Source organism: Scomber japonicus, chromosome 9, assembly GCF_027409825.1.
Source record: "Scomber japonicus isolate fScoJap1 chromosome 9, fScoJap1.pri, whole genome shotgun sequence".
NCBI lineage: Eukaryota > Metazoa > Chordata > Actinopteri > Scombriformes > Scombridae > Scomber > Scomber japonicus.
In genome coordinates this window covers 17,762,889-17,789,517 of record NC_070586.1, presented here as the reverse complement: position 1 = coordinate 17,789,517, position 26,629 = coordinate 17,762,889, and the positions used below count along the sequence as shown (strand labels likewise).

The 26,629-nt window shown below is 38.7% G+C and overlaps 1 protein-coding gene across 2 annotated transcripts in view; it reads left to right on the top strand.

The window, feature by feature from the left end:
• The window catches only part of ipo11 (importin 11), a 116,156-nt gene that overhangs the window by 50,002 nt on the left and 39,525 nt on the right, over positions 1–26,629 (top strand). For both annotated transcript variants that reach the window (XM_053325328.1, XM_053325329.1), the window contains exons 17-24: positions 1,021–1,054; positions 1,185–1,225; positions 1,386–1,502; positions 3,805–3,918; positions 11,501–11,616; positions 12,827–12,903; positions 26,194–26,273; positions 26,402–26,482. In XM_053325328.1, coding sequence (XP_053181303.1) covers positions 1,021–1,054; positions 1,185–1,225; positions 1,386–1,502; positions 3,805–3,918; positions 11,501–11,616; positions 12,827–12,903; positions 26,194–26,273; positions 26,402–26,482 — 660 coding nt within the window. The remainder of the gene's footprint in view (positions 1–1,020; positions 1,055–1,184; positions 1,226–1,385; positions 1,503–3,804; positions 3,919–11,500; positions 11,617–12,826; positions 12,904–26,193; positions 26,274–26,401; positions 26,483–26,629) is intronic.

Genomic DNA, 26,629 nt, shown 5'->3' with positions numbered 1-26,629 from the left:
TGCTGCTATTAATACTGTAAAAAATGGTGTCTGAGTAATAAGTTATCCAAATGAACTCCTAACTTATAACTGAAGACCTCAAAGAAGTTTTTATCTCTGGAGTAATGATGTTTTCGTAAGCAAATCTCGTTCACTTTAAAACCCTTTGAAGAAACTAATGTGTCATTAGACTGAAGTTATAATGAAGATATGTTACCAAAAAAAAAAAAAAAATCAAATACACAGGAGGGTAATTCATCTAAAAATCCATTAAAAGCAAAAACAGATCTAATATTGTTGATGGTCTTTGTCTGCAGCACTGCTGACAGAGACACTCGCACACATTTATCCATCGAGTCTGTTGTACTTTCAATGTGTTGTGAAATTGTTAAGAGCAAAGACCGGCTGTAATTGAGTTCTCAGTCACTCACCTTTCTCTTCACTCGTTTGCCTTCTTTAATCTTCTCCACTTCATCTGATCACTTTCCCCCCAGTGGACATTTCCATCTCCATCACTCTGACAAAGCTTGATTACACTGCTAGAATAGATGGGGCTGCTTCCCTATATAACAGAGGACAGCATCCATTTTAATTTGATGTAGGCACACTCAGAGGGTTCAGTAATAAAAAGCTTTTGTTATACTGAGAGTTAGTTGTAGTCTTTCTGAGACTGTCATTATAGGACAATGTAATTTGTTTGTGTTTGGTTCTGTTGTTGCCTGTGCAAATGTGGCAGTCTGTTTATGTTGATCTATTTTAAAATTGATTTTGCCTTGTTCATTTTTACAAGCTGTGTTTGTGGCAAGACTCTAGTGATGGCGATGTTGGTCTGTGTGTCTAATGTTTGGTTGATCAGTCCAACACGTCAGTCCTCAACAACTACTAGATATATTGCCATGATTTGAATTTGGTAGAGATATCCACCATAGATTAGTCAACAATCCAGAGTGCACTGATGAAGGGGAACATTTTGAAACCCTGAAATACTTTCCTTAATGTAATGTGTGCTTATGTTTGTTTTTTTGTTTTGTTTTTTTATAGGTGCGGATTGAGACAGCTACAACTCTGAAGCTCAATATCCTTCCCATATACTGATATTATTTCTTAGGCATGGTTGTCACACCTGATCTGAATTGAGGATACAAACTTTATCAGTCCTTTGTTATGCAAGAGTAAGTTTTATTTCATCCTTAACTCTGCACCACCTGTTGATGACTTTGAGTTCCGGACAGAACAGTTCCTCCCAGTGAGTACATGTTTCACTTCTGTTGAAATTCCCTTCTTTTGATTTAGTCAAGATACAATCTAAATTTCACAATAATCAATGATTAAATTAACTTTTTCTGATGTAATTTTTCCCACTTTCTAACCTTTTTTTTTTTTTTAACTCTCTACACTCTGTACAGTATCTCGAGTCTATCTTTGGGCTGCTCTTCCAGTTGTTGCAGCAGGTGACAGAGTGTGACACTAAAATGCAGGTGCTCCACGTCATCTCCTGTGTTATCGAGAGAGTAAACATCCAGGTGAGATTTGAGATGTCAAATTGCTTGGACATACATACATACATCTGTGTCGCTTGCTGATTTACTTATATCAGAAGTGTCTTTGAAGGAGTCTCTGTGTTGGATATATGGGAAGATGCATTCTGCTGCTGAAGAGGAGCACTGTACAAAATGGTGGTTACTGCCTCTGACTCCGCAGGGAGCTTGTGAAGTTGAAAAAAGACCATTATAACACAGATACAAAACATCTGTCACCCTATACGAGCCCCAGACCACCAAGATAAAACAACCATCTGTCCTCAAAAGGTAGCTAGACATTAATGATTTTCACTCCCTAAGACAGGGGCAAGGGCAAAGTGTCCAATTCTTGACTCTTTATATGTTACAAGGCCTCAGGCAACAGTTGCTCTGATGTCTGCTCTCATTTACCATGATAATGCAGTTTCCCCTCTGCCACTGTAATGGTTTTGTGGCCATACAGAGGATTTACTGTCTTTTTTTTAGTATCTAATAAGTCGCTCTAATCCACTTAACTGTCAACTCTCAAAAAATGGACCTTTCTCTTGACACCCCGTCGGCTTTTTCAGGTACCTTAAATGTACCTACCCTTATACGGTCCCCAAACTTAAATCTCTCACAGAAATGTTTTATCCTTGTGAACTGTCAGTCTGTTTAAGTCATCCCAATTCTCTGACCCAGGCTAAACTTTTAGAGTCAGTAGAGGTCACATTAATATTCTAATCATTTGCACAAGGGATTTTGGAGCCACAGAGTGGCAGCAGCTGAGAAAACTACACAATGAAATCTTGAGTACAGCTTCTGTTGAAATGAACATGACGACAGATATGATGAAATTTTTTGCTTTCTGCTGTCAGTCTCACAGTTGTCATCCTAGGCTGGTTTGTGGGCCTGGTTTTATCACTTCTTATCATTCTCCACAAGGCAATATATCATGTTTTATTTTTAGTGTTCCATGTGCTACTAGAGAGCTTCTTTTTTATAAAGGTGTAATTGAGCAAAAAAAATGTTTGCAGCCCAGCCACATAGTTACTACAGGGAATACAAAAGGTTAGCATAAGTTGACACAAGAAAATGACAGAATACTTTTTAAAGTATATGATTCAGTGCCGTGCTAGGACGTCAGGGGAATCTTAGACATGTCTGTAGTCAGAAGCAGGGTTTCGGTTTCAGCTGCTCACTTTTTTATTTTACATTGTAAAATACTACACAGTTACAGCCATCCCTGGTAACTGTAACAGGCTTACTGAATGTATGCAACTGGTACAGTACATTTTCAAAATACAGACTAAATAAATTCAAAAATGATTGGGCTACTCTACCCATGAGTTCAGCTATGACTGCTGCTGCTGTTACTGCCATGGGTATACAAACACTCACATCATGTGTTAGCCAGCGTGGCTTTGAGTGCTTCACCTCAGTTACCTAACATGCAAAGCTTTCAGGGGGGAGTGTTACTTTAAATGCATAGTTGCCTGTATGCTGCATATTCACTTTTTCAAGGCCAAATAAGTAACTAAAGCATAAATTGTCGATCACCACCATCGCCATCATCACCATAGCAATCACAACAATTCATTGTCCTTCTCATAGCATTCAAGACTTTAATGGAAACAGGGACAAAGACATTTTTGTACTTGTTCTTCATGGCAATAGCGGCACTTAAGTGCAGGGCAGATGCTATAAGCTTGTACTCTGCAATTGTACGGGCACTGCTCTAGAGTGCTGGGGGAGGCTGTGGTAAATCTACCCACATCTTTAATTATGGAGACATTCCATTGTAAAAGAGCATTTTCACAACAAGAAACAGCTCAACAATTGGTCCATGGCAACTTTCATCTGAGGCCAAGGAGGTTGACAATTCTTGATTCATCAGCATCAACTTAAAAATGAATCTGTTGTCATAATGGCTACAACAGAGGACACAACCCTAGAGGGAACCTGTGGAGGACATTACTGTAACTGACTAGACTTTGTGTGCACTTTGTGAATTTTATTTCTGTGAAAATTGCTATACTAAATAAATGTCTTATTATTGTAGACAATTTCCTATTTACCTTAACTCTTTGTGTTCTATTTGTAAGTCAGTCATTACCCCAGTCTACAATGCTTAGGTCTACATTAAAATTGCTGACTATCAGATATGGCTGAATACCATTAAAGGCCAATGTGAAGTTAACAAAAACTAACCTAACATGATTCTTTCTACCTTTAAGGTGTTTGAAGACTCTAACATGTTTCATAGAAGTTAGACATATTAGCTGTTTAACTTGCTTCTTATTTTATTTTGCTTTTCCTGCTTTAGATCAGGCCGTATGTTGGCTGCCTGGTTCAGTACCTACCCCTGCTTTGGAAGCAATCTGAAGAACACAACATGCTCCGATGTGCCATACTCACTACTCTCATCCATCTGGTACAGGTATGATGGATCTCCAACTTCCAATGCTCGTGCATCATGTTAATGTTGGCACACAAACATACTCAGTGATCATACATATCAGTCAGCCTGAACTTGACAAGTGTTTTATGTTAGCCTGTGTCTTCTTTTTCAGATGCAAAGCATCTCATTGAACTGACACAAACTTAAGACACAGTTTTTTAAATGTGTAGCAAGTTGTAGATTATGCAAAAAGGGAATATTTTGGTCATTACCAGGCACTGTTTGACACATGCCAAACTGTTCCACCCACAGGAAAGCAGCAGGAGTTTCAACATGCAGATTTAGCATCAACTCCCACAGGCAAAGAAAGGCATAGCTGGTGCATTTTCTTGTACTTGAGCCACCTGCAGGCAATGAGCACTACAACAGTGTTTTTTTTCTAGCTGATGTTAGCAGATGTTCTTTCTTTGCTTTGTGTTTGTGATTGATGTGAAACTTTACATTTTACATTTTTACCACCTGTTACATGAAATGTCTTTCAGTCAATGGCTATAAAACACCCAATTGTTAGCTTGTAATCAATTTGCTCATGAGTGTTGGATTTATTATGATTCTATTCGTCTATTAACAGTGCCTGCAAGAGTACTGGTGAGCAGTTTGTCTGTGCCAGTCTTTTTATATGGCTGCTGGATATTTACAGCTTGATTCAGCTGTCTTACCAAACTCACCAATCATATGATTTGGTCTCATGGCACAAATTTGGTTACACCTTGGTTTTGCAGTGAGCCAGCTAGGGGTGGGGGAAATTTTCGATTCTTATATGCTTCGCAATTCGAACGTGGCCAAATCTGAATCGATTCACACACGTCCAAATTTCGATTATTTAAATCTGTTAAATAAAGAAATACAGACAGTTCTAAAATGTGGAACATCTCCGGGACACTATGGGGATCGCACCAGGAGCGGACACGCCGCACAGAGAAAACAAACAAGGCTGACCTCAGCTACCCAGCCCACCTTGAGATCCGACCAGCTTTGTCTCTCTCAGCCAGAGACAAAGCTATCACAGAGAAAATTAAAGTTACATTTAATTGATTGTTCTGTGGGTTAGACAGCTCCTTTTTTGTTGAACTTTGTTTATTATTATTGTTTATTGTTGATTGTGAGTGGTATTACCAGGTGCTGCAGTGTGATAGATGGTGCTGTTAATTGGCTCTGGCAATAAGGTTGATCTTATGGGCCTGGCCACATGTTACTGATACTGAGTTCCAAAATGTATGTTCCAGAGAGCTAGATCAGGTGCACCTACCTACAATGACTGGGTTTCTGTGACACATTTTCCCATCCTCCCACCTCAGAACATCACATCAGAAATCATGACTGGATTGTATCAATACCACTAGAGAAATTTCTGCTTGGCTTTTCTTGCACTTGCTCACACAAATACATATTATTTACACCAGTGTTATTTAAATGTACTATTTAGCTGTGTGAATTATGTGTAATCTACACTGTATTTTGCCATACTTTCATAATATTTTATGGTTAATAATTTGCCCCAATAACAAACACTTTATCACTTAAAATATCCTGAAACAGAAGTTCAGTTCCCCAAAGCGTTTAAGCAGTCTGTCTCCTCATTTGGACCCCTATGTAGCTCATCAAATATCTTGCATACTTGAATAGTCTTTGTGACAGGTGTGTTGGTGGAGTAGCCACATACTAAAAAGAAGAAGGGACACCTACACACTGTCTTCACTTCCTCAATAGAGATATTTTAATACATATGTGTTCTATACATTTTCTATGCACTTATACACACTATATATAAATCAATAAAAAAAGGATCTTTACTGAGCAAATGAAGACAGTGTGCAGCTGCCCCTTAATTATTTTTGTACACCTCCCCTTATGTACCTCCTGCTTCAAAGTGGGGAATACAATTCTCTTTTGAGAAAACGCAGTACGTAGCTGGCAAACTGTAGGAGGGACTAAGGGTGTAAAGCTGAATGGGCTTGGATTCGCATTGCTACATACTAAAAAAATTCAAGACCAGAGATTAGGCAGTCATACAAGCTCCAAAAGTTGATAAGGCCATGACCTAGACCATTCTAGATGGAATAACTACACAATAGGAGCCTGATAAAGGAGGCCAAAAACAATTAGAAAGAACCCTGCCAAGACCACTTAGACACAAGAGCCCCAAAGGCCCATTCCACCAAAGAGGTGCCAGAAGGTAAGGCAGAGCCTGGGTTGATTGTCAATTTCTCTGCCTGCGTGCCACCTGTTATCTCACCTGTCAGCTTTAATAGATGGACCAGACCTGCAAGGGGAGGACCAACTAACAGAGGACCACAGTAAGATGAGATGGAGGTGAAAAAAAGAGATGACCCTTTGCGCCATCTCAATAAATTACCACAGGATCAGCAGGCATGGGAAGCAGGTTCTAGTGGAATGACCGTTGACACTGTGGAAGGGGTTACCCATAGGACTTGGCTAACACATCCACCTTATTTTAGCAGATGGGTGGATTGAAACCCTTGATTGAGGTTGGCCATGCAACGTCATGGGTTGACAAACCAGAACTATTGTGGGTCAAGTGAAAATTTATTAGCAGATCTGCATCTACAAGAACTAGGACCAGACCACAACAAGACAACATTAGATATCTGGCAGAGCTTCATCAACAAATGACTGTATCAAAATGTTTGCCCCTCCTTAGAGCTCACCTCAGGCCCTAGTTTGGGGAGTGCCCCAATAGCAGACAAGTGGTGAGAAAATACCTGCTGCATTAAACCATCAAAACTGATGTATTTGGTGTCCCGGGCCACACAAGGAGTGTCAACTTGGTTGCAGATATGCATGAAGGAAAATACCTTCTAGCTAGACTTCTGCATGATGAACCTGGACTGGTCCAGTGTAATGCTCCCATTTATCTTGTTTTAAGCATGTGGCTAAAGGAACACCAGAGAGGAAAATGGTATCTTGCCCAATATACTATAACTAGTGCAGTGTCCATGCAAAATCTGTTTTTGCCTGTGTTTTTACTACGATGTAGCCTGGGCTATTGAAGTGTTTTCAGTGTCATCCATTTTTTTGAGGGACTGAAGTGTATTTCACATTGTAGCTGCCAGAGCTCTGCTGCCTTATACCCTCTCTAAAGCCCAATTTCCACCAGGAGCGCCGTGGCATGGCTCAGGAGGCTCTTTACGCCACAGCGCTATCAGTCTGCAGCATTTCTATATTTCACAGAGCCGTTTCTAAATCACAGATTGCACCAGACAGGAAGTCAGACACAGAATTGGCATAATAAAACTTCCGTCTTTCAAAATAAAACAACCTGTGCAGCCTCCCAATTATTTTTCTGCAACAAACACGAATAAAACAGACAAAGACACCATCTAGCTACGTAGCCTACTGACACATGGTAAAAGCACAAACATCTATTAAAAATACCAAATCAACTCAATTTGAACAAGTTAACAAAATCGGACCTTTTAATTATGCTGCTACTACAGTAATTACGGTAGGCTAAAGGCACTCGTTCGTATTTTATTGGACTGCCGCAATTAACAGTGCAATTAACAGTGCAACTTCATTTTAATGGCAGATTTCTCTCCCAGAGCAAGCTGCCCGGTGTGAGGTAATGCTGGGCAGAGGACAGAGCAAAACCGTGGCGCAGCAGTTTCGTGCCGCTGATGGACCCGGTGGAAATCACGGTTAACTCTGGTCCTGCGCTGTGCTCAGTGTGCTGTGTGAGAGGGGGAGTGGCCAGCAGCTAGAGTGGCTGCAGCAAATGTGTGCTTCTTTTACTGATATATTTATCTATATCTTTTACATTTCTTATCCAAACAACATCAAACTTAGCACTGCACTTACTCATGCCCGTAGCAAGACACGTCACGTTTGAAATCAATCGGATGAACGGTTCGAGAAATGTGCGAATAATAGACAGACAGACAGACACACAGACATTCCTGTCATTTATAGATAGATGACTGAATGGCTCACTGCCATTGGTCTGGATTGGGACCATTTTACTACTAGCTACAAAGAACTGCAACCTGTGTTTGGAAGGTACCTGTTGGGACTAACCAGTATGCAAATGTATGTACAGAGACTGCTTACCCTTGGGCAGTCATGAAGGGAGATTTTCCTGAGATTGATGAATGTGCTGAATGTTCAAAGACCTTAATGTTACAGAGTATGAGTTTGGCATGGGGACAAAGTACAACTGGGGGGTTTCCCCCTAGATGCAACACTGACCAAGTGGGCCCATGGCAAACAGGATACTGAGTCAATGAGCGCACCAGATTGAAGAATCACAAAATCGCGAAAAGCACATTGCAAGCATTAGTTGAACACACCAGAGACACTGAGCATATTTGGTGGAGGCCCCGACAGAATGATGAAAAATCATGAGTTCACAGGAACTCTTATTGACCAAATTTGGCAAAGGTTGTCTGTGCTTGTCTCAAGGATGTGCTAAGGTCATTCCGGGACAGATGGCACACAGATGATAAGCCACTGGCAAAATCATGCCTTTTGTGAGCACCGTAGAGAAACTGAATGGAGAGGCATGCCTTCAGAAAGGGTTTGTGTGAGGGAAAAAGGATAAAAAGCAATTAGAATTGATTTTTTTGTCCAGTGTTCATATGCAGATTAATTTCTATACATATATAAGCCCACGAAAAACAAGAGAAATACATAAATAGAGCAGCTCAAAACAGATCAATACCCTATGCCATGACCGTATCCATTTTGCAGCCTGTTAGACTACCTGCATCTGAGATGCCTATAAAGTTTCCAGATCAGTCATCATGAAGTCAGTTCTTTAAGAATGGGTACATTGTTTTCAATCTTAGAAAATGCATTTTGTCAACAAGAGGCTAGTTACTTGTTTGCAATGAGGATACCAGATTGTTGCAAATGGCTGTGCTCCATCTCCACATACTGTACATGTAGGAAGGAGCATATTTACGCCAAATTTATGTCATAAATAATGCTTTGGATCCTCTGTGCCTTCGGCAGATTCATTCCCCCAGTACTATTACCACATAGCCTGGGTATACCCATGCTCTCTTTCCAGCGACATTCCACTTCGCTCAGAAAGTTAGCATGGCCACCAAGACAAAATTTTCACCTGAGATAGGGAACCAATCATAGAACGGTCAAGGCGATGACGACTGTAGAGCGACTCTGTTTACATCCAGCATGGCGGCCACGGAGGTGCAGCAACTGTTCAAAGCAGCAGTAGATCGTGTGCTAAATAAATTAGAACACAAGTTCACTTTGAAAATAGAACAAAAACTTGTGCTACATGATTTTTCCTTCATAAAAAGGATGTGTTCATGCTGCTCACTACAGGCTCTGAATACATCATCGTTTATCATTGATATGATTGGCTGTAAGTTTTTTCCCGTAGCATACAGAAGCATTTGATCAACATTGATCCTGCCTCAAATACGAGGAAATGAACCGCTCCTCGCCAGACCTTACCTTAATCTCACATGAGATTGAGACACGGTCTGGTGTTAGTCAGGCTAACTACCACACACACGAAGGCAAACACATCCGCACTACTAGCACTTTTTCCTCATTGCCCTCTCCCACAGTCTTTTGTCAGGGTTTTCTGTGAATACACAAAGTAGCGGAGTCAAAGTCAGAATGATGGGATTCTCTGATAGGACATTGTGTCAAACAGTGGTTTAGTTTTCATTGACAGACTAGAGGGTATCTGGGAAGTAGACTGAAGTGATGTTTCAAGGGGAAATAGTATTTCAGAGGACAAACTTCATAAGCTATGCTAAACATGGTTGTCAATGTTACAGATTTGGAAAGAAATATGTGTCTTTGTACAAGTTTCTTACGTGTGTGTAGTTGTGTTTGCAATTGTACGTGTTTTGTCAGTAATTGGGCTGACAGTTGTGCTGAAGGGTAGGTTATCCTTTGCCTTTGTCAGAGGAACTCAGTCATAGTGGTTGATCTCAGTCATTCCTACTAAATCTGCAACAAAAGAAAAATGATTATATGATGTAAGTGAATAAAAGACTAAACTAATTGTAATAACTGCACAAAGGTGTGTATGTAATAAAGTTATTACAGATACAGATAAGCATGGAATACAATTTCCTTTCACTCACAGCCCTTCATCATTATTAAAAGTCACCATCACGGCTGGAGCTCAACAACATGCAGTGCTGAAAAAAGAAGTAGCCAGTACATAAAACATGTATAGGCACAGAAGAGAGAATAACTGCCTTTGTTGCACTTTATTTTAAAGTACACTAAATGAGATGTAATAAGATGTGCTTTTGCAAATTAGGCAAAAAATAGGAATAAGATGATTTATTAGACAGTAAAAGAACAGTTACATCTCAATAATACATAATTCACCTAAGTTATAATGTAATTAGACACTGCATATAATGTCGTAATAATATATATTTTGTATATTATGTATTTTGGGTCTAATATGTGGTTTCTAATCACAGCATAATTTATATAAATGGTGTCTAATTAGCATATAAGCCTATTTTGTTTACCGTCTATTAAATAACATAATTTCTTGTCTTTGTCAAATGTGTTACAAAGTATGGGTAATTAAGTGTTATTAGTGTATTCTAAAATAAAGTGTGACGCAGAATAAAATGAAATTTCCCTAATTGTGTTCTCTTAAACAGCTTTTTTGTTTCCCCACACTTTTTTGAACAGGGCAATACAGTCCTACATGCAAATCTTCACTTGTGTTGCATTTGATGTGAACTGCAGCCTGTTTCAATTGGATGTAGACAGGATCCAGTATAATAGAGGACCAAAGGATTGTAAGAACTGATACTTACAGTAATAAAGAAGGGCATTTCATTCTTTCAGCCCCAACTGTGAGGAACATAGTAGTGGAATTTATTGTTATATTGATGTAATGAGTTTAAATTTTGAAATCGATTTGGTTTTTAAAGTAATCCACTGTGCTCATAGTAGTGCTGTCTTGGATCACAGCCCACCATGAGTGTAAAGCCATGTGGTAGAGGTCAAGATGACACTACTCAGCTGCTCATTTAACCTTCCCCATGTTATAGTATGGACACATATGTCTCGGATACGTCCTTGTGCATTAGACTTTATCCTAGAACCCTTAGGTTTATCTAAACCTTTTCTCAACCATTGGAAGTAAATTGGTATTTGGCATAAAACCACATAACAAAATCATAAACAGCTGTTTAATATTTTATTGTCTCAAACTCCTTTGATTGCAAAAAGCCACCATCCATGACATCTTCTTAAAAGTGGGTACAATGCACACACGCCCTGCAGCATGCTGTCTTGGCTGCATGAATCTTATCTATTGTAAGAGCGAGTTATATTCTTGCACCAGTAGTGTCGATTGGGCAAAGTGTAGGCCTGCAAGCAGCAGAGTGTACTGACAAAGGGCTGGGAATAGGTGAATCAGGGCACACTGAACTTTTCTTTACATTTGTCTTGCTTCACTGTGTTCAGATGGTCTGTGTGGAACATATATTAAGTTAAAACACATAAGGAAGTTTTTAAGCCCACTGTCTACATTTTTTTGTCAGGTTTTCTTAATTTGGCATTGACTTTTTGTATCTGTGTATTCCTACAGGGCCTGGGGGCAGAGAGTAAGAATCTGTATCCTTTCCTTCTTCCTGTCATCCAGCTGAGCACTGATGTTTCCCAGCCGCCTCATGTGTATTTGTTGGAGGATGGATTGGAGCTTTGGTATGAATACAAACACAAACACACACACATACACTAACTTTTATAAATTACACAGAAAAATCACCCCAAGGCAGACATTGATGAAGCATTAAGTGATCTAATTTCCTCTTGTGCACTTCAGAGCACACTTGCACACACATGCATGCTATGACTATCTTTTAACTCGTTCTCTTTTTCCCCTTTTGTCTATTACTCAATCCACTCATAAGTCCATTTTTGTCAGATTAGTCATCAGCCTCTGACTCGCGTTAAGTACATATACTGTATGGGGACCGAACACTTTGCGGATAAGTAATGGTAAATGGGCTGACCATGACATCTTGTTTGAATTTGCTGTTTCACAGACAATCACTTTAGGAGAGTGATGGAGCTGTTGAGTTTTGCTGCTCACAGTCTTGCCTTTCTGTTATTGTTTTGGACATTTTAAAACTTTCATGCATCTGCTTCAAAACAGTGCATTTATTTTTGCATATGCACGATGCTCCCAAAAGGTTTGCTTTAGCATAAGAGAATTCTCTGGGGATACCTTTTGTTCCTCTCCTGTCATCTCTTTGCTTTTTAACTCTCTCCTTAATCTCTTTTTTTCTGACTATCCCTGGGGAGAGCTACAGTGTTCAGCCTGCTGTGTGCTTGTAGCTCAAAGCTACAGTCTTATGTCCTGTCTTTTATCCCTTCTGATAAACAGGCATGCCCTAAATATTTGTTTGCTTTATTTACAAAGTCAGTGTCATTTTCTCTTGCTTTTATCTTATGTGTGTCCCTCTCAGTACATTTTTATCTTCTATTCATTCGTAAAACAGAGATCATTCATGTCTCATCTGCTCAAGTAGTAATACATATAGGTAAAATCCACCTGCCTCCATCAAAGGTTTTTCATAAAAGTATTTCTAACATGGGTTAATTATAACATCTCATGTCACCCCCCATATACATACATTTTTATCAGATGTGTATTGAGACTGAACAAACCACCTCAAAGATTGCTTTGTTCTATCCACTTTTTCTGTTTTTGTTAATCCCACTTCTCAATGTATTATTTTTCCCACCTTTGTGATGCCCATCTTCTCTTCTTCCTGTCTCTGTAATTTGTCCCATGATGTTTCTCTATCTATTTTCTTTTGCTACCTCTAATCTATGTGTTCTGCGCTCCTCTCTCATAAATTCCCCCATTTTATGTTTACTTCCTCACTCCTTCCCTTTCTTTTTGCAGGTTGGTGACATTGGAGAACAGCCCAGCCATCACACCAGAGCTGCTCAGAATTTTCCAAAACATGTCTGCTTTACTGGGTGAGCTCATATGAGATTTTGTTGCTTGCTGGTCTATGAGTGTGTGTGTCTTTGTGTGTGCAAATTAGTTTGGATGTTTGTTTGTTTTTTGCCTTCTCAGTAGCATTTTGCATTGACATATAAATTGAGTTCAAATTATGGCTTATTGTGTAATAGGAATATGTGTTTGCGTGTTGAAAAAAAAACATATTTCACATCAAAACAGTTTGAGGTAGAAAAAAATCAGCAGTCTGAAAGAACAAACCAGCATTATATGATCAAATACTTTTTAAATTGCAGAGAAACGAAGAAAAGGAGGAGAAAGAGTTGATGCAATCCGTGGACATAAGCCTTATTATCATAGTTTTATTACTGCAGTCTAAAGTAGATTATGAAGATCACACTTTGGCTTTGTAATAGCCTCGAGCCATGAGGGCCACTACATGGGGTTTTGTAGGCAGCTGTGACTGGTGGCAGATTGAATGGAAATGGCTGGGTGATTTATCACAGGCCTGGAGCACTGGGACACTGCACTTGCTATAGTGTGTTGAGGTATGTGTGTGTGTGTGGGCCTTCAGTGTGATGAGGAACAGTATTGATTTGGTGCTTCTGCACATAACGAGTAAGTCAAAGGTAATATGAATGCTAGTGCAGCCTGAGTGGCTTACTGGACCATTTAATCACTTATAGTATGGATGGGGAATCTACAGGACATAGACAGGAGGGGACAGGATGGATGGATTAAATGGAGGAGGAATGGATTAAGAGGATGAAGAAAAAGCAGAGATTTTTGAAACCTAATAAGGAGATGGTGGATGGAAATTAATGATTTGAGAAGGGATGACAGGAAAATGAATGAAGAGAAAGTGCCATAAAAACAAGTTATACATTGGATGTGTACTCTTAGGGAGCGGGGAAATATAGATCTTTAAAGCTAGCAATGCAGAAGTATTTTATTGAAAACGTTCGGCAATCAAGGGAGATAAATCTAGTAAAAATAAAATAATATAAAAATCGCAGATAGAACATTTTCAGTCAGCTCCACGTAACATGGCAGCATCTCTCAGCTCATTGTTTTGTTGTTTATGGCCTGCTACTTGGTTTTGGTTCAGTCTTGCCGGTCTCATCAGTGTAGTTTCTAGCAGTAGCAGGCAGTGTTTTCTTTTGTGCATATTGATTTTAACGTGTCTGTGGACAAATCAATATGCTTTGGGTCTAGTGTGACCTCTCCTTCTTTTTATCCTCTCATAATATGATTAAAAGCCTCACTACGTCATTACAAAATAAGTGAGAGATGTTGAGGGAGAGCCAGGCAAGTATAAACATGAAACTTAACAGAAACAAAAAAAACATTACCTGTTCTGTATTTCATTGTGGTTACTGAATAAAGAAATAATAAATGGTGCCTTTATTCTGAATCACCCGGGTCGTCTCAGGCCTAAAGTGTTGATGTAGTTCCTGTGAACTTGAGGGTTTAGTTAACAGACAGTCTGACAACAGCAGTCAGCAGTTAGTGGAAAGTTAAACCATTACTGCTTGCTAACTTTTCTTAGAACGTCAAAGTTATGACCTGTCCTACTGTGCCTCTGATTTGCTAGCATTTGATTTTTTTTTTATTGGGTTATTCTAGATTTTATGCAATATAAGGCATGTTTGATTTGTTGGGGTTCACTTTAGAGTCTCATTCACATTGCTCAGAAGGTAGAGGTGTTGATCAACTCATAGTTGGTAATCCACAATCCGTGAGGAGGATTAGTGGACTCATCACTTGGACACAAATACAAGTTCAAATGAATGCTAGGGTTGCTCCCCATCTGCTGGATGTACCAATAAGCAATTGTTTGCTCACAAGTTCGCCAAAACAACTTGTGATCTTTTTTCTTTTTGTGTTTACAGCTCATCTATGCTGCTCCCAAATGGCCAAAAAAGCAGTTATTACACGCTTAACTGATAGTTTGGATAACATAATAACATCCCTTCACATGATTTGATGATCTGTCAAGTAATTAGTGAATACTGATGAGCTGCCATTTTCCTGGCGTAGGCGGCTTTAATGACGGATTAAAGGAGGTGAGACATAATGTGAACTTGGCAAGATCGTGCAAGAATGAAGAACAGAGAAAATGTAATGTTGGATGGATTGAAATGAAAGATGGCATGATATGATTCACGGTATGAGATTGACTTCCAGGATAGGTTGATATATTGAGAAGATTAGTGGAGATGAAAGTTGTACAGGCGTGTATGATTAATGATCAACACTTGAAAACAGATTTCAGATCCTGTACATGAGCTCACTGGTTTACCTGGAGATATACACTGTAGGTATATCTGTATCTCAGAACTCCCTGATATGAAATCCAAGAGATATAAACTCAAAACATATTAGTGTTTTTACTGTAATATGTCTGAATATATAGGATCTTCATAACCTGTCTTTCCTCTCAGTGATCCAACAACAGCCTCATTATACATAACAGTTCTCTCTTGTCAAATCTAGAAACAGAGAAAAAATATTGCTCTGCCTGTTAAAGATATCCTGTTGTGCCCCCATCCATCTTTGGTCTACATAACATCATGGATCATTTTGTGACCTGATTTTGCCTACTATTATTATCATGTTCTGTGTTAACTACTGAGACTTGTCATATTTCAGTCCATTTTCAAAATTTGACTCAGTGGAGACCAGCGCTGCATTTCTCTGCCGATGACAGACATTAAAGGAAAGACAAGAAAAACGTTTTCATATCTCTTCTGGTACAAATGAACAGCATTACTTTGGTACTGTAAAAATGCAAAATGATAGACACATGCAAGCACACATTTTCCCAAACAGCTTTTTGCGCAAGTCAAATTTGTACATTCATGAGAAAAGCTCCACTTTTTCACTTGCAATTTTCACTGCAGCATCATCCAGAGCTTGAAAATATTACTCAAATCATGCTCACTTACTCTAATACTGTTTGCCAATGTCAACCATGTCAACCTTACAAACTACTACTCAAACCACATTAATGACATTGAAGTCTTAGAGGGAAATGCACAAGTGCTCTGATGAAAGATGATCGCTTAGAGGTATGGTCACAGGTCAGAACAAGCGCTCAATTTTAAAAAATGTATCCCTTTTAATACTGTGAAGGTGAAAATGAGTAGAGCAACATTATGCATTTATTTACATATTGATGAACAGTTTTATAGAGGAAATTAACTTGTTTTTTAGTCTTTCATAAGACTTTGGTCAGTCATGTTTGGCTGGTTTTCATCAGAGCATCCGGTGGTTCATTTATTTAGTCCTTAGAGAACAGTGGAGGGATGTGAGCCATTGAGGGAGGCTGGCTTGGTTTGGTGTCACAGCTTGCCAGGTGTATGGTCTGGCCTGCCTGATAAAGAGCCTTGCTCCATCACTGTTAAACTGGAGCAGCAAATTCCCTAATTAGAATGTCAAAAGCCTTGCCCTGGCTAAATTGTTAGACGAGCACTAAGCTCTGTATCACCGCTACCATGCTGTGAACTAGGAAATGTTTCAGCTCTGTTTGGTGCACTGACTAGTGTTGATGGAGAGTAAGCTCATCAGTTTTTTTCCTTGTTGGCGTTACACTGATTAGTGTGAGCAAGAGATAGAGCTAAAGTATTCATTCATCCCCATGTAATTTTATTTTATACTGCTGTTTTTTCTCAGTGTGAAGAGCTCGTAATGAAACAATGGAGGCAATAGAGGGGTTTCACTGTGTTTAAACAGTGTAGGGGGTGTGCTGTGTAAGGTACCCGGCAGGTAGTGAAAAACAATCCAGGTTGATCAGTTGGAGTCACAAATAAATGTTTAACGGCTTATCAGGCACAGCGGTTTGTAATACTCTGTAATAATAATTTTACAACTAGAACATTATCACCATGGCAACTATTTAATCTTTCATGGCGAGGATCACAAGATAAACAGACAAAATGCAGTTTCCACATTACAAAGTAATCTACCAGGAAAGTGTGTTTGCAACCTGCTACTTTTTTTGAAGGATGATGTACATTGTTTTGCAAGAGATCTCTGTGTTGGCACCCCAGTTTCGTTGGTATCCCCTCCCCAGTGTACGACCCCCATTCAAATGAATAAGAGGGTTAATGTCGGTCTGAATGTGGCCTTATGCCAACTGAACTGTTGGATGGCTTCATCTGAAACAGCTGGAAAGTAGTTTGTTTGTTTTGAGTAAAGAATAACAAGAAATGAACAGAACAGTAGAAGAACAGAAAAGAAAGACTTTTTATGAAACAATGATAAAATAATCTGGTAAAGGCAAGTTTCCCACATGGTTTTGTAATTCCAACACACAGTATCATCATTGGACCTCTGTCTGACACAGAGTTGTTGTTGTTGTTGAAGCTATGACTTAGAATGACCAAAGTTACATGCCTACATTTCTCCTAATGTAGTCTCACACTTAACTGCTCAACTAATGTGCTCCATGGATCAATCTTGACATCCCCCTCAGAGGACCACCTCCTACAGGCTTCTCACCTACGTAGAAGTAATGACTTGATGTAATGACAGATGTTGGCCATATTTAATACAGGGATGAACAAGAAAGGTCACAGGATGTTTAGTAAGATATTTTGAGAGTGTATGTATGATATCTGTAGGATTTGATTTATTGCAATTGTAGCATTAATGTTTTCTGTCGTTTTCTTAAAGTCTTATATTATAACAATTAATGATAACATCCTTTTTAATGTTTGTAGTCTAAATCTCTAAAGCTTATTATTATTCTTTTGCTCTTTTCAATGCTGATCTGCTATTGCGTCAACTAAAGTGATATTTTTCAGATTTTTTACTGGGCACACAGCTGGGAGTTTTCAGTTTTTTCACATTTGCTGCCATATCTTTTATCAAGGTTTCCTTGTAAATTAGTTTTTTGTGGGGTTTTTTGCCACTTCATTGAATCTCTTTCAGTGCTCTTCTTGTTTCTCTCAAGCATGATTACTCATCGAAAGACTTATTCGAGCCCCAAGGGGAGTTAGTGTCTGTAGCTGAGGCTCATGTTGGCCAAGTATTTTTTCATGTTTTTGAAGAGTCAGTAAGTCTGTGTAAAGTAATACCTGGTAAAGTTTCTGTAGTGCTTGCAGGTGTATTTTTTACTCCTAAGAAAGTCTTAAGGAGTTCAGCTTTAATAAGGTAGCTATGCAGCAAGCTACCATCAGCACATGGTTTAATCTCTCTCTAGAGGTTGTCCACTTCACATTTTTGTCATTTCCAGGTCTTAATGTAATAAGGAACAGACAATTTGCCATTTAGAGTTGTGCATTTTATGGTTGTAAAACCATCCAGGTTGCTGGCTGGCTGGCTTGAACTTTCCGAGCAAACACTGTCCTTGCAGCACATCGGAACAGATACGTTTTTGTCATCTGTTCGTAACTTAGCAAACATTGCCGACCCCATCACGTACTGTAAAGCAACAACTGAGTTGGGTCGATGACCAAATTTTAGCAGTCCCCAACAACCATTGGATGCATTTCAGAGGCCATTAGCACAGTCAGTTGTGAGGCTCATTTTCTTGTTAATGTTGATAACCAAAGTGGATTGTGTTGCATATGAGCAGGGCTAAGAAAGATATACTGGCTAAAGCTTTATCAGGCAGCTGACTATTTGATTATAGCAAATGATGGGAGGAATAGCATTCATCAGGAAAAAGAAGTGTCATAGTATATCCACCTTTCTATTGTCCCTGTCATATTAGTGTAACACTGAAAATGTATGGAGAGGCTGTGTGGAAATGGAAATGAATTTATTTCAAATAACCACATATAGTTTTTTTGTGTGCTGTTTGAATTCCTACATGGAGACGTAGGGTGCCCTGGGTTCATTTGTAATAGTGAGGGGGGAGATGATGAAAGTCTTATCAAGTCCAGGCCTCAGTGCCCTGAGCTGGCTGACCTGCCTCAAGCCCAGAATGAGAATTCAATTCATTTTTCTCTCTTCATATGAATGCTACCTCTCCCTCTTCTTGTATTGATATTCATACATAACTCTCCTTCAGATGGTATTGCAACCGTATATGCCGAGCTTATCAGCCAGGCAAGCAATGACAGCAGCTGTGGTGGTGGCATTATGAAAGGACAGAGATTGGAAAGCTATTAAAAGAATGTATTTACTTACCTAAAAAAAAGCAAGTGGGACATGCATAACTGTGCTTTCAGATATAAGATTATGTAGTTTTGAATATAGTTTTGTCTCACTTCAAGTGTGTTTCTTTGTTCACTGGTAAAACCAACACTGAGAACGATTCGCTCCTTGATCCCTGTTTGTATTAGAGTCATACTGTCTTCCTGGAAGTTATATAAACTGATATTACACAATTTAACAGTTGAGAGATTAAATTTCAGATTTAGAGCCATTGTTTTCTCCTTGTATGCACCTTTGACTTTTAAATTGTCTGGTTAGATTGTCTGCTATAATGACTCAAGGTTAAGAACCTGAGTATAATTACAGTGTAGTATCCACCACTTGTTGTTAATAAACCCTAGTGGTCTGTTATCTGTACTTGTTGAGATGAACCTGCTATTTTCTCATACATTGCATTCATGGAGTTGTTCACTACATGTTTAATAAGCTGTGATAAACTGTCTGTGCCACGTTACCTCCATGAGGTATTGGTGTTTAAACTGGTATGATGAGCACTTAATTTGTCTGTATGATGGATAAAGACTATTTTTCAGTGCCACACAAAACAATTTTCTTTAGCTGTGTGGAGAAATGACTCAATAACAGCTATGTGTCCTTATTTCACATGCTTTCATATGCTTCTTTCTTTCTTTTTTAAGAAATGATAGTGAATATGTCATTGTATTTTACTTCACTCAAAATGAAAGACATTTGCCACATGAACAGAATGACTGTTTTATTCTAATGTGTAGGCTGTCTCTAACAATCTTGTCTAATCAATAAAATCCAACCAACCAAAAATTGAAAAAATCAAAACATTTATTTAATTAGTTTACTCATCATCCTCACCCAATGTTTAGTTGTTTGTTTGTTTTTGGAAATCCTCTAGAGAAAAGTCAATGCCGCCAATGCAGTATAGTTTGTAACAGACAGATGCTTTTCTTTATGTTACGGCACCACTCACTACTAGGTTTTCCCTAACGGCTCTTCATCTCAAAGTCAAACCTTTCTTTCCAGATATATCCTTTTATCACATTTGGCATTGTTTTCCCTGCCATGTGAACAGGAACCTTCTACGTATTTGTGCCTGAGGTATTGGCTTTTAGCTCATTCATAAACGTTACCTGTCATGTTGATGTCATTCTGGGCTCGAGGAGACACACTAGTCAGTGTTATAAGATGCTGATCAGCTGTCACTCGAGGGTTGCTGTGAGAGTTGTTCAGGTGTATGCCACCTGCATAAGGCCACTGGTGATTTAAAGCCTCTTTCTCTTGTAGTCTCTTTGTTTCAGTTACACAGTCTCCATCGAGGCAGAATTTCATCACAATATGAATGAGCTGCTTCTCATGCTGCAGCCAGCCTCTGCTTCTAGCTCCTATACTTTGTGATATGAAGATGTGCCTGAACAAACATATTAGTTTTAAATCAAAACTACAAGCACACAATTCTTTTCATCTTTATTTTTTCTGTTTTGCCTTAAGTTGTTTACATTTCGTTTGTAGAATTTCAACTAAAAACATCTGATGAAAAGCTGCGATCAGAGATTTTAGCCTCCAGGTTATTATATTTACTAGGAGTGTAACAATACACAAAATTCACAATTCAGTATGCACCTCGGTTTTAGGGTCATGATTCGGTACGTTTTCTGTACAGCAGAAATAAAGACGGGTAGAATAACATTTTGGTCTTCTATTTAAAAAATGTATTCATCCAACAATGGATGACAATTGGGCCCCTCACTGAAACATTTAGTTGTGCTGTAGTGGAAACTATCACTTAAACAGTATAAGCACAGCAGGGAAAAAGGAAAACCTTTGTTTGTTGCAAGGAGTCAGGTCACCTCCTGACAGCTGTTTTATGCTTTATGCAGATTTATGTTCTTACTGTTAAAAAAATACTTGCTCCTTCTCCAGCAGCTACAACAATAAGATGCTACTTACACATCGATGCTTCAGTACTAAAATCTAATAATGTTTATATATATAATAATATATCAGTGTCAGTGAGGGACCAAACCACTTAGCTGCATTTTCCTGTCTCGGACCTGGTTCTAATGACGTGTTTTTATTGTTCTGAACTGCTTCACTCAAAGGTGGAGTAAAAAGCCAACTATCACTGAGAGAGGAGGGGAGCGAGGAGCTGTGTATGGTTTCACAACAGAAGTACATTGAATAATTTAAGTGATATGTATGCACCTACGCCAATCTTATGTTAAAACACAGCTACATTTAGCTGAATTATCAAAGCCAGAAGCAGTACTAAATGAAGAGCCATTATATATTTCACATGTCACAATGTGAGTCTAATATTGTCATTTTCCAAGTGTGTGTTCCTGTGTGTGGGTTAATGTAAATAAGTGTATACATAGTATTTTTCTTTTTGCTGTAAATTGTAATTATGCTTTGTGGGCATCGTATTGTGAGGCAGGTGTGAATTGGTCAGTTGAAATGAATGTAATACTATTTGATAATGATGTGTTGTCAATACACCAACACAGAGCACGACCATTTGCCTGACTTATATACCTTTAGGTCCCTTGAAGAGTAACACAAACAAGGGATTCAATTTCCCTTGTAATTTTCTTGGGCACAACAGAAGAAATGTTGAATGTGCCTGAGAATACATGAGAAACGTTGTTGACTTCAGCTTGGGTATTGAGGTTGTACCCTTTAGCTTATTAAATCAACTCAAGTTAATGGAATGTCTATTTTTCAAAATGTCTGTAGAGTATACATTTCTGAAAGTACACCAAAGTCTCAAGTATCCACCAATACGTACCGTAGATCCCATATGTCCATTTTCACTAGGATTTAGGAAATAAATTACTTTTAAAAATCCTCTATAGGCTGCACCCTGGTTGTTTAGATAATTGTTTTCCATTGTTTGCTATATCTTTCCAAAAACTGATCATCATTTTCATTAGATTATAGGCAACTGTACACTTATAGGTCATTGTTTCCAGCTCTGAGTATACATTTTCCAGTAAACAAAGTGTACTTCCAACAAGGGCAGCTTGGTACACGACCAGTCAAACACCCCAATTTTTCCAGTTCTTTATTGAAATTCAAGCAGTCCATGTCCAATGAATAGCTTGAAATGGTACAAAGGTAAGTGGTGAACTGCGAGAGGTTAAAAAGCACAACAGAGTCAGAAGACAAGTTTCTGAGAGTCAACAGCTTGCGTGATAGGCGGCTCACAGGACAATAGCTTTAAGCACAGCTTCATAGTGGTCGTAGTAAGCAAGTCTCAGTTTCAACTGTGAAGAGAAGACTTCAAGTTGCAGGTTTGACTGATTGAGTTGCAGCAAGAAAGCCATTGCTAAGATGTCATATGAAAAAGAGGCTTGCCTTGGCCATGAAACACCACCAATGGACTACTGAAGACTGAAAGAAGGTGTTATGGACTGATGAATCAAAATTTAAAATATTCTGTTCATCACGCAGGAGTTTTAGACGCCGTAGAGTAGGCAAAGGATGGTTCCTCAGTGTGTGACATTAACTGTCAAATATGGAGGAGAAAGCATGATGGTCTGGGGCTGTTTTTTTGGATCCAGGGTCGGCTAACACAGCATTCTGCAGCACCATGCAGTACCCTCTGGTATGCACCTAGTTGGTCAGGGGTTCATCCTACAGCAAGATAATGACCCAAAACATAAGTCCAAGCTATGCCAGAACTACCTAAAGAAAAGATGGTAAGCTTGAGTAGAGTGGCCAGCACAGTCTCCAGACTTAAACCCCATCGAGCTGGTTCGGGATTAACTGGATAGAAAAGTGAAAGCAAAGCAACCTACAAGTGCCACACATTTATGGGAACTTCTGTAACAGAGTTGGGAATAACTTTCTGAAGAATATTTGATTTCCATTGTAGAAAGAATGCCACAAGTGTGTTCAGCTGGTTTATAAATTGATTCCATGATGTATTTTTTAACTGCAGTTGTTTATTTGTTCTTTGCTTACATTTCAGAGTACAATGACACATTAAACTGCATATTTCTCAATAAAAAACTGGAAAAATTGGAGTGTTCTAAAACTATGCAGCTTCTAAACAAGTAAAAAAAAAAAGTTTCCCCTCTACTGCTGACCTAGTGTGCTTTTCTTGTCTTATGACAGATTCATTGTTAACCCACTGTGTATCAATATGTTGCCTTTGCATTATTCTGTAGAGGAATACATTTTTCTAGTGTGGCCTGTCGTAACTAGAGCACAGAAAATAATTTGTTGTAGTGGAGCTTTCATCTTTTGCCTTTCTGTATTCCCATGAATCATCTACATTCCAGCACCCATCCTTTTAATGCACAAAATGACAGTGCAAACAGCTATAGAATCATTGATGTGTTTTTTTTTTTATCGTCACTCTTTGTTGTGTCTGCTTATTCCTCTCATTGCAAACATTTTTTTCTTTGGTATTGAAATCAGTCACAGTTTTCTCTTGATCTGTGCTCACACATCTTGCATGTACACTGCATGTGTTTCGCTTAATGTTGCTCAGCACTGCTTTTGTAGAGGTGAATATTCATGTGGGATAATGTGCTGACTAAATAGGCCTCTAGAATACATTATGTACCCGCACAGATAACAGATGGCAGCATACATTATCTTCATTACCTTACTGTGACAGACAGATGGCCACAGACAACATATTGAATCTATCAGCATTAATATCTCCAATGTGAAGAAGCATGGTCAGACTGGATCACCTCTACTACATCTCGCCGTTGAATCGCTGGCTTCTTTGGGTACTTTATGAACTGCAGCTTTGGAGAGACATATGACATGGTTTTCATTGACCTGTAGCTGCATACCTCTAACTGACTGCAAATCCTACCACAGTTCCCATTTTAGTTAAAACAATGTGTGTTTTGCAGAACATGTACAGTATGTTTAAAAAACGAGTTGGTTATCATGGTTGACTTTAAAATCCGTTTTAAAATGTACAGGAAATGAAGAAATATCTTGTGAGCGTTGATCGCAGGTTATGGACTTGTGTGTTTAGTTGGTTGGTCGGGAACCACGACAGGGTTGAGAGTTATTACAAAATGAATACAAACCCCCCCCTTTAGATAAAAAAGTACATGTATACCATAAAAATGTTCTGAGTTTTAACACCACACTTACTTTCCTCTACCCCGCTTTAAAAGTAATGTTTTTATTTTCTATATGTGTCCACTACATCTGTATTAGCGTTAGCTGCCTTGTCACCTTGTATTAGTTTTATAAATGATTCATGCAGATGTTTCTCAGTATGTATGTAGCTGCTGTGTGGTTGACTGTTTGGGGGTGTTTGTTTCTGCGTGTAGGTGTGTCTTTATGTGTTTCAGATCCTGTCAGTCCATCTTTCTGAGGAAATGTCTCCTCAGTCTCTTCTTTCCTTCATCACCTCTCAGTCACCCGTGTGTGTGTATGTGTGTGTCTGTGTTCCAGTGTACTCTGTCTTTAAGTGCCACATGCATGCTATTCTAGGCATTGAGGTTCGTTACCCTGCCAGCTTATGTTAATGTCAACCTTATATCCTACTGTGTGTATGTTAGTCGTGGTGTATGTTTAGGTATTTTATTTAAAGTGAAACAACAGTTTTTAAAACTGTGTGTGTGTGTGTGTGTGTAGACCTTTTTTTACTCCATGATTTCCCATTTTCCTTCTCTTTCTTCTATCCCTCAGTCTAGTCTGTTTTCTTCTAGGTTGTCTGTACAGTAATACTTCAGTAACTCAAATTTCCACCTCTGTCATGACTCCATCACTGCCTCCTGTCTTTTTGTACCCCACTTTTATCTTTTTAACCCCACTTTTACTCAGCAGCCTGACAAGCTATTGCAATTACTTAAAAAACTGGCTCAATTAGCAAAGCTGTTTTCCCTCCCTCCCAACACATCAACACATTTGCACATGTAAATACACTTGTGTACAGTACATAACTACACCACACAGTACATCACATTGTACCTTTTAAGTGGCAAATCATTCACTCAGTGTCCACTTCTGATCGTAACAGCAAACCTATTACACAACAGATTGCCACAGTGATGGTCCTTGTCTTTCTGCCACATGGTTGAAGAGTCCATTACCAGTTTAAGTCACAACACTATATTGGCTTTGGACTCCAGTGTGTGCTTGGGCTGACTAAAGTACATTTTTTGCGCACTGGCCTTTAATGTATAATTGTCTGTAAATGGTCCAAAATGTAATGTGTTTGGTCATATTACTTTGTGGGCATTTGCCCTCTTGATGTATTATCACATCTGTCCAAAATGCCAACTTTTTCAGATTGAATTGTTTTTGAAGTTACATTTGCTAGGCTTTTAGCATATCTGTTCTTTTATGATTACAGCATGCTGTTTGTCTCTATAGCTTATACTTCCATTTTAATCCTGTTTGAATGTAATGGCATGTTTTATAACCTCTTTGCTATTGCTGATGTTAAATACAAGTAAACATCTCTGATTTGTTGTAAGTCTGTAACACAAATGTGAAAAATACAGTAGATAGTTCTTAATATTTCATAAATATTGTACATACAGAAAATCCTTAAGTCTCATCCATCCTGATCTGTTAGGCTTCACTGACTGTCAACATGATCCTAAACAACAAAGGTCAGGTACACATCAGAGACAGAGCAGAAAGCATTTAAAGCAGGCATAATGCTTTTGCATAGGCAACAGAATGCTTAATAATTTACATGTCCTCATTGTTAATAGATCCTCAAAACCTCTCTCATTAATCCTACCAGATAATCTGCTGCTTGAATTTTTAAACCTTAAGCTGCAACCGTTCATTTGTTGCATCAGTCATATCTTGAAATGGGTCATTAAACATCACGTCATAGTTTGACAATCACTATGATAAGTCAGTTTTTTATGAGTTATTCTTCCATTTTGGTGTAATACCAAAGTATTATTTTCCTGGAATTAATGTTTTTGCCATCCAAATTATTTATTTGAGGTATTTTTTCTACAAGATTTAGTTTCTTCAACACTATATACACTTAAGAAACATGTTTAATGATTACTCCAAGGAGCAAACCCGGTAACAAAGACCACCCAACAGCCTTTTCCAGCTTTTGCCTTTGTCTTCCCTCTCTGTCTGCTTTTCCATCCCTGCGTGCATCTATCAATTAAAACCTTTTATGTACAGTGTGGTAAAGTTTAACATCTGATGTGCTGTTTCAGAATTGAGCTCAGAGAACCTGCGCACCTGCTTTCAGATCGTCAATGCCTACGTATATTTGTCTGCAACAGAGTTCCTGCAGGTGAGATGTACACACAGACACAAACATACTGTATCTCAATTTGAATATAAAGAGTCAAAAACAACACTGCAAAAACTGTGTATGTAGTGATAAATAACTTCCACACATTTGAATTTGTGTATTTACAGAACTATGCAGAATCGTTGTGTCGATCCTTCTGTGATCTGCTGAAAGACATTACAAATGAAGGACAGGTCCAAGTACTCAAGGTACTGTCACTCTTTACACACACACACACATTACATATAACTTCTGATTGATGTCTGTCTTTCTTTTCTCTGGATTTGTTTTTTCATCTCCTTAAGTTTTGTGTTTGTTTTTGCTGTTGTGGCCTAGTGAAAAGCAGGTGCACTGGA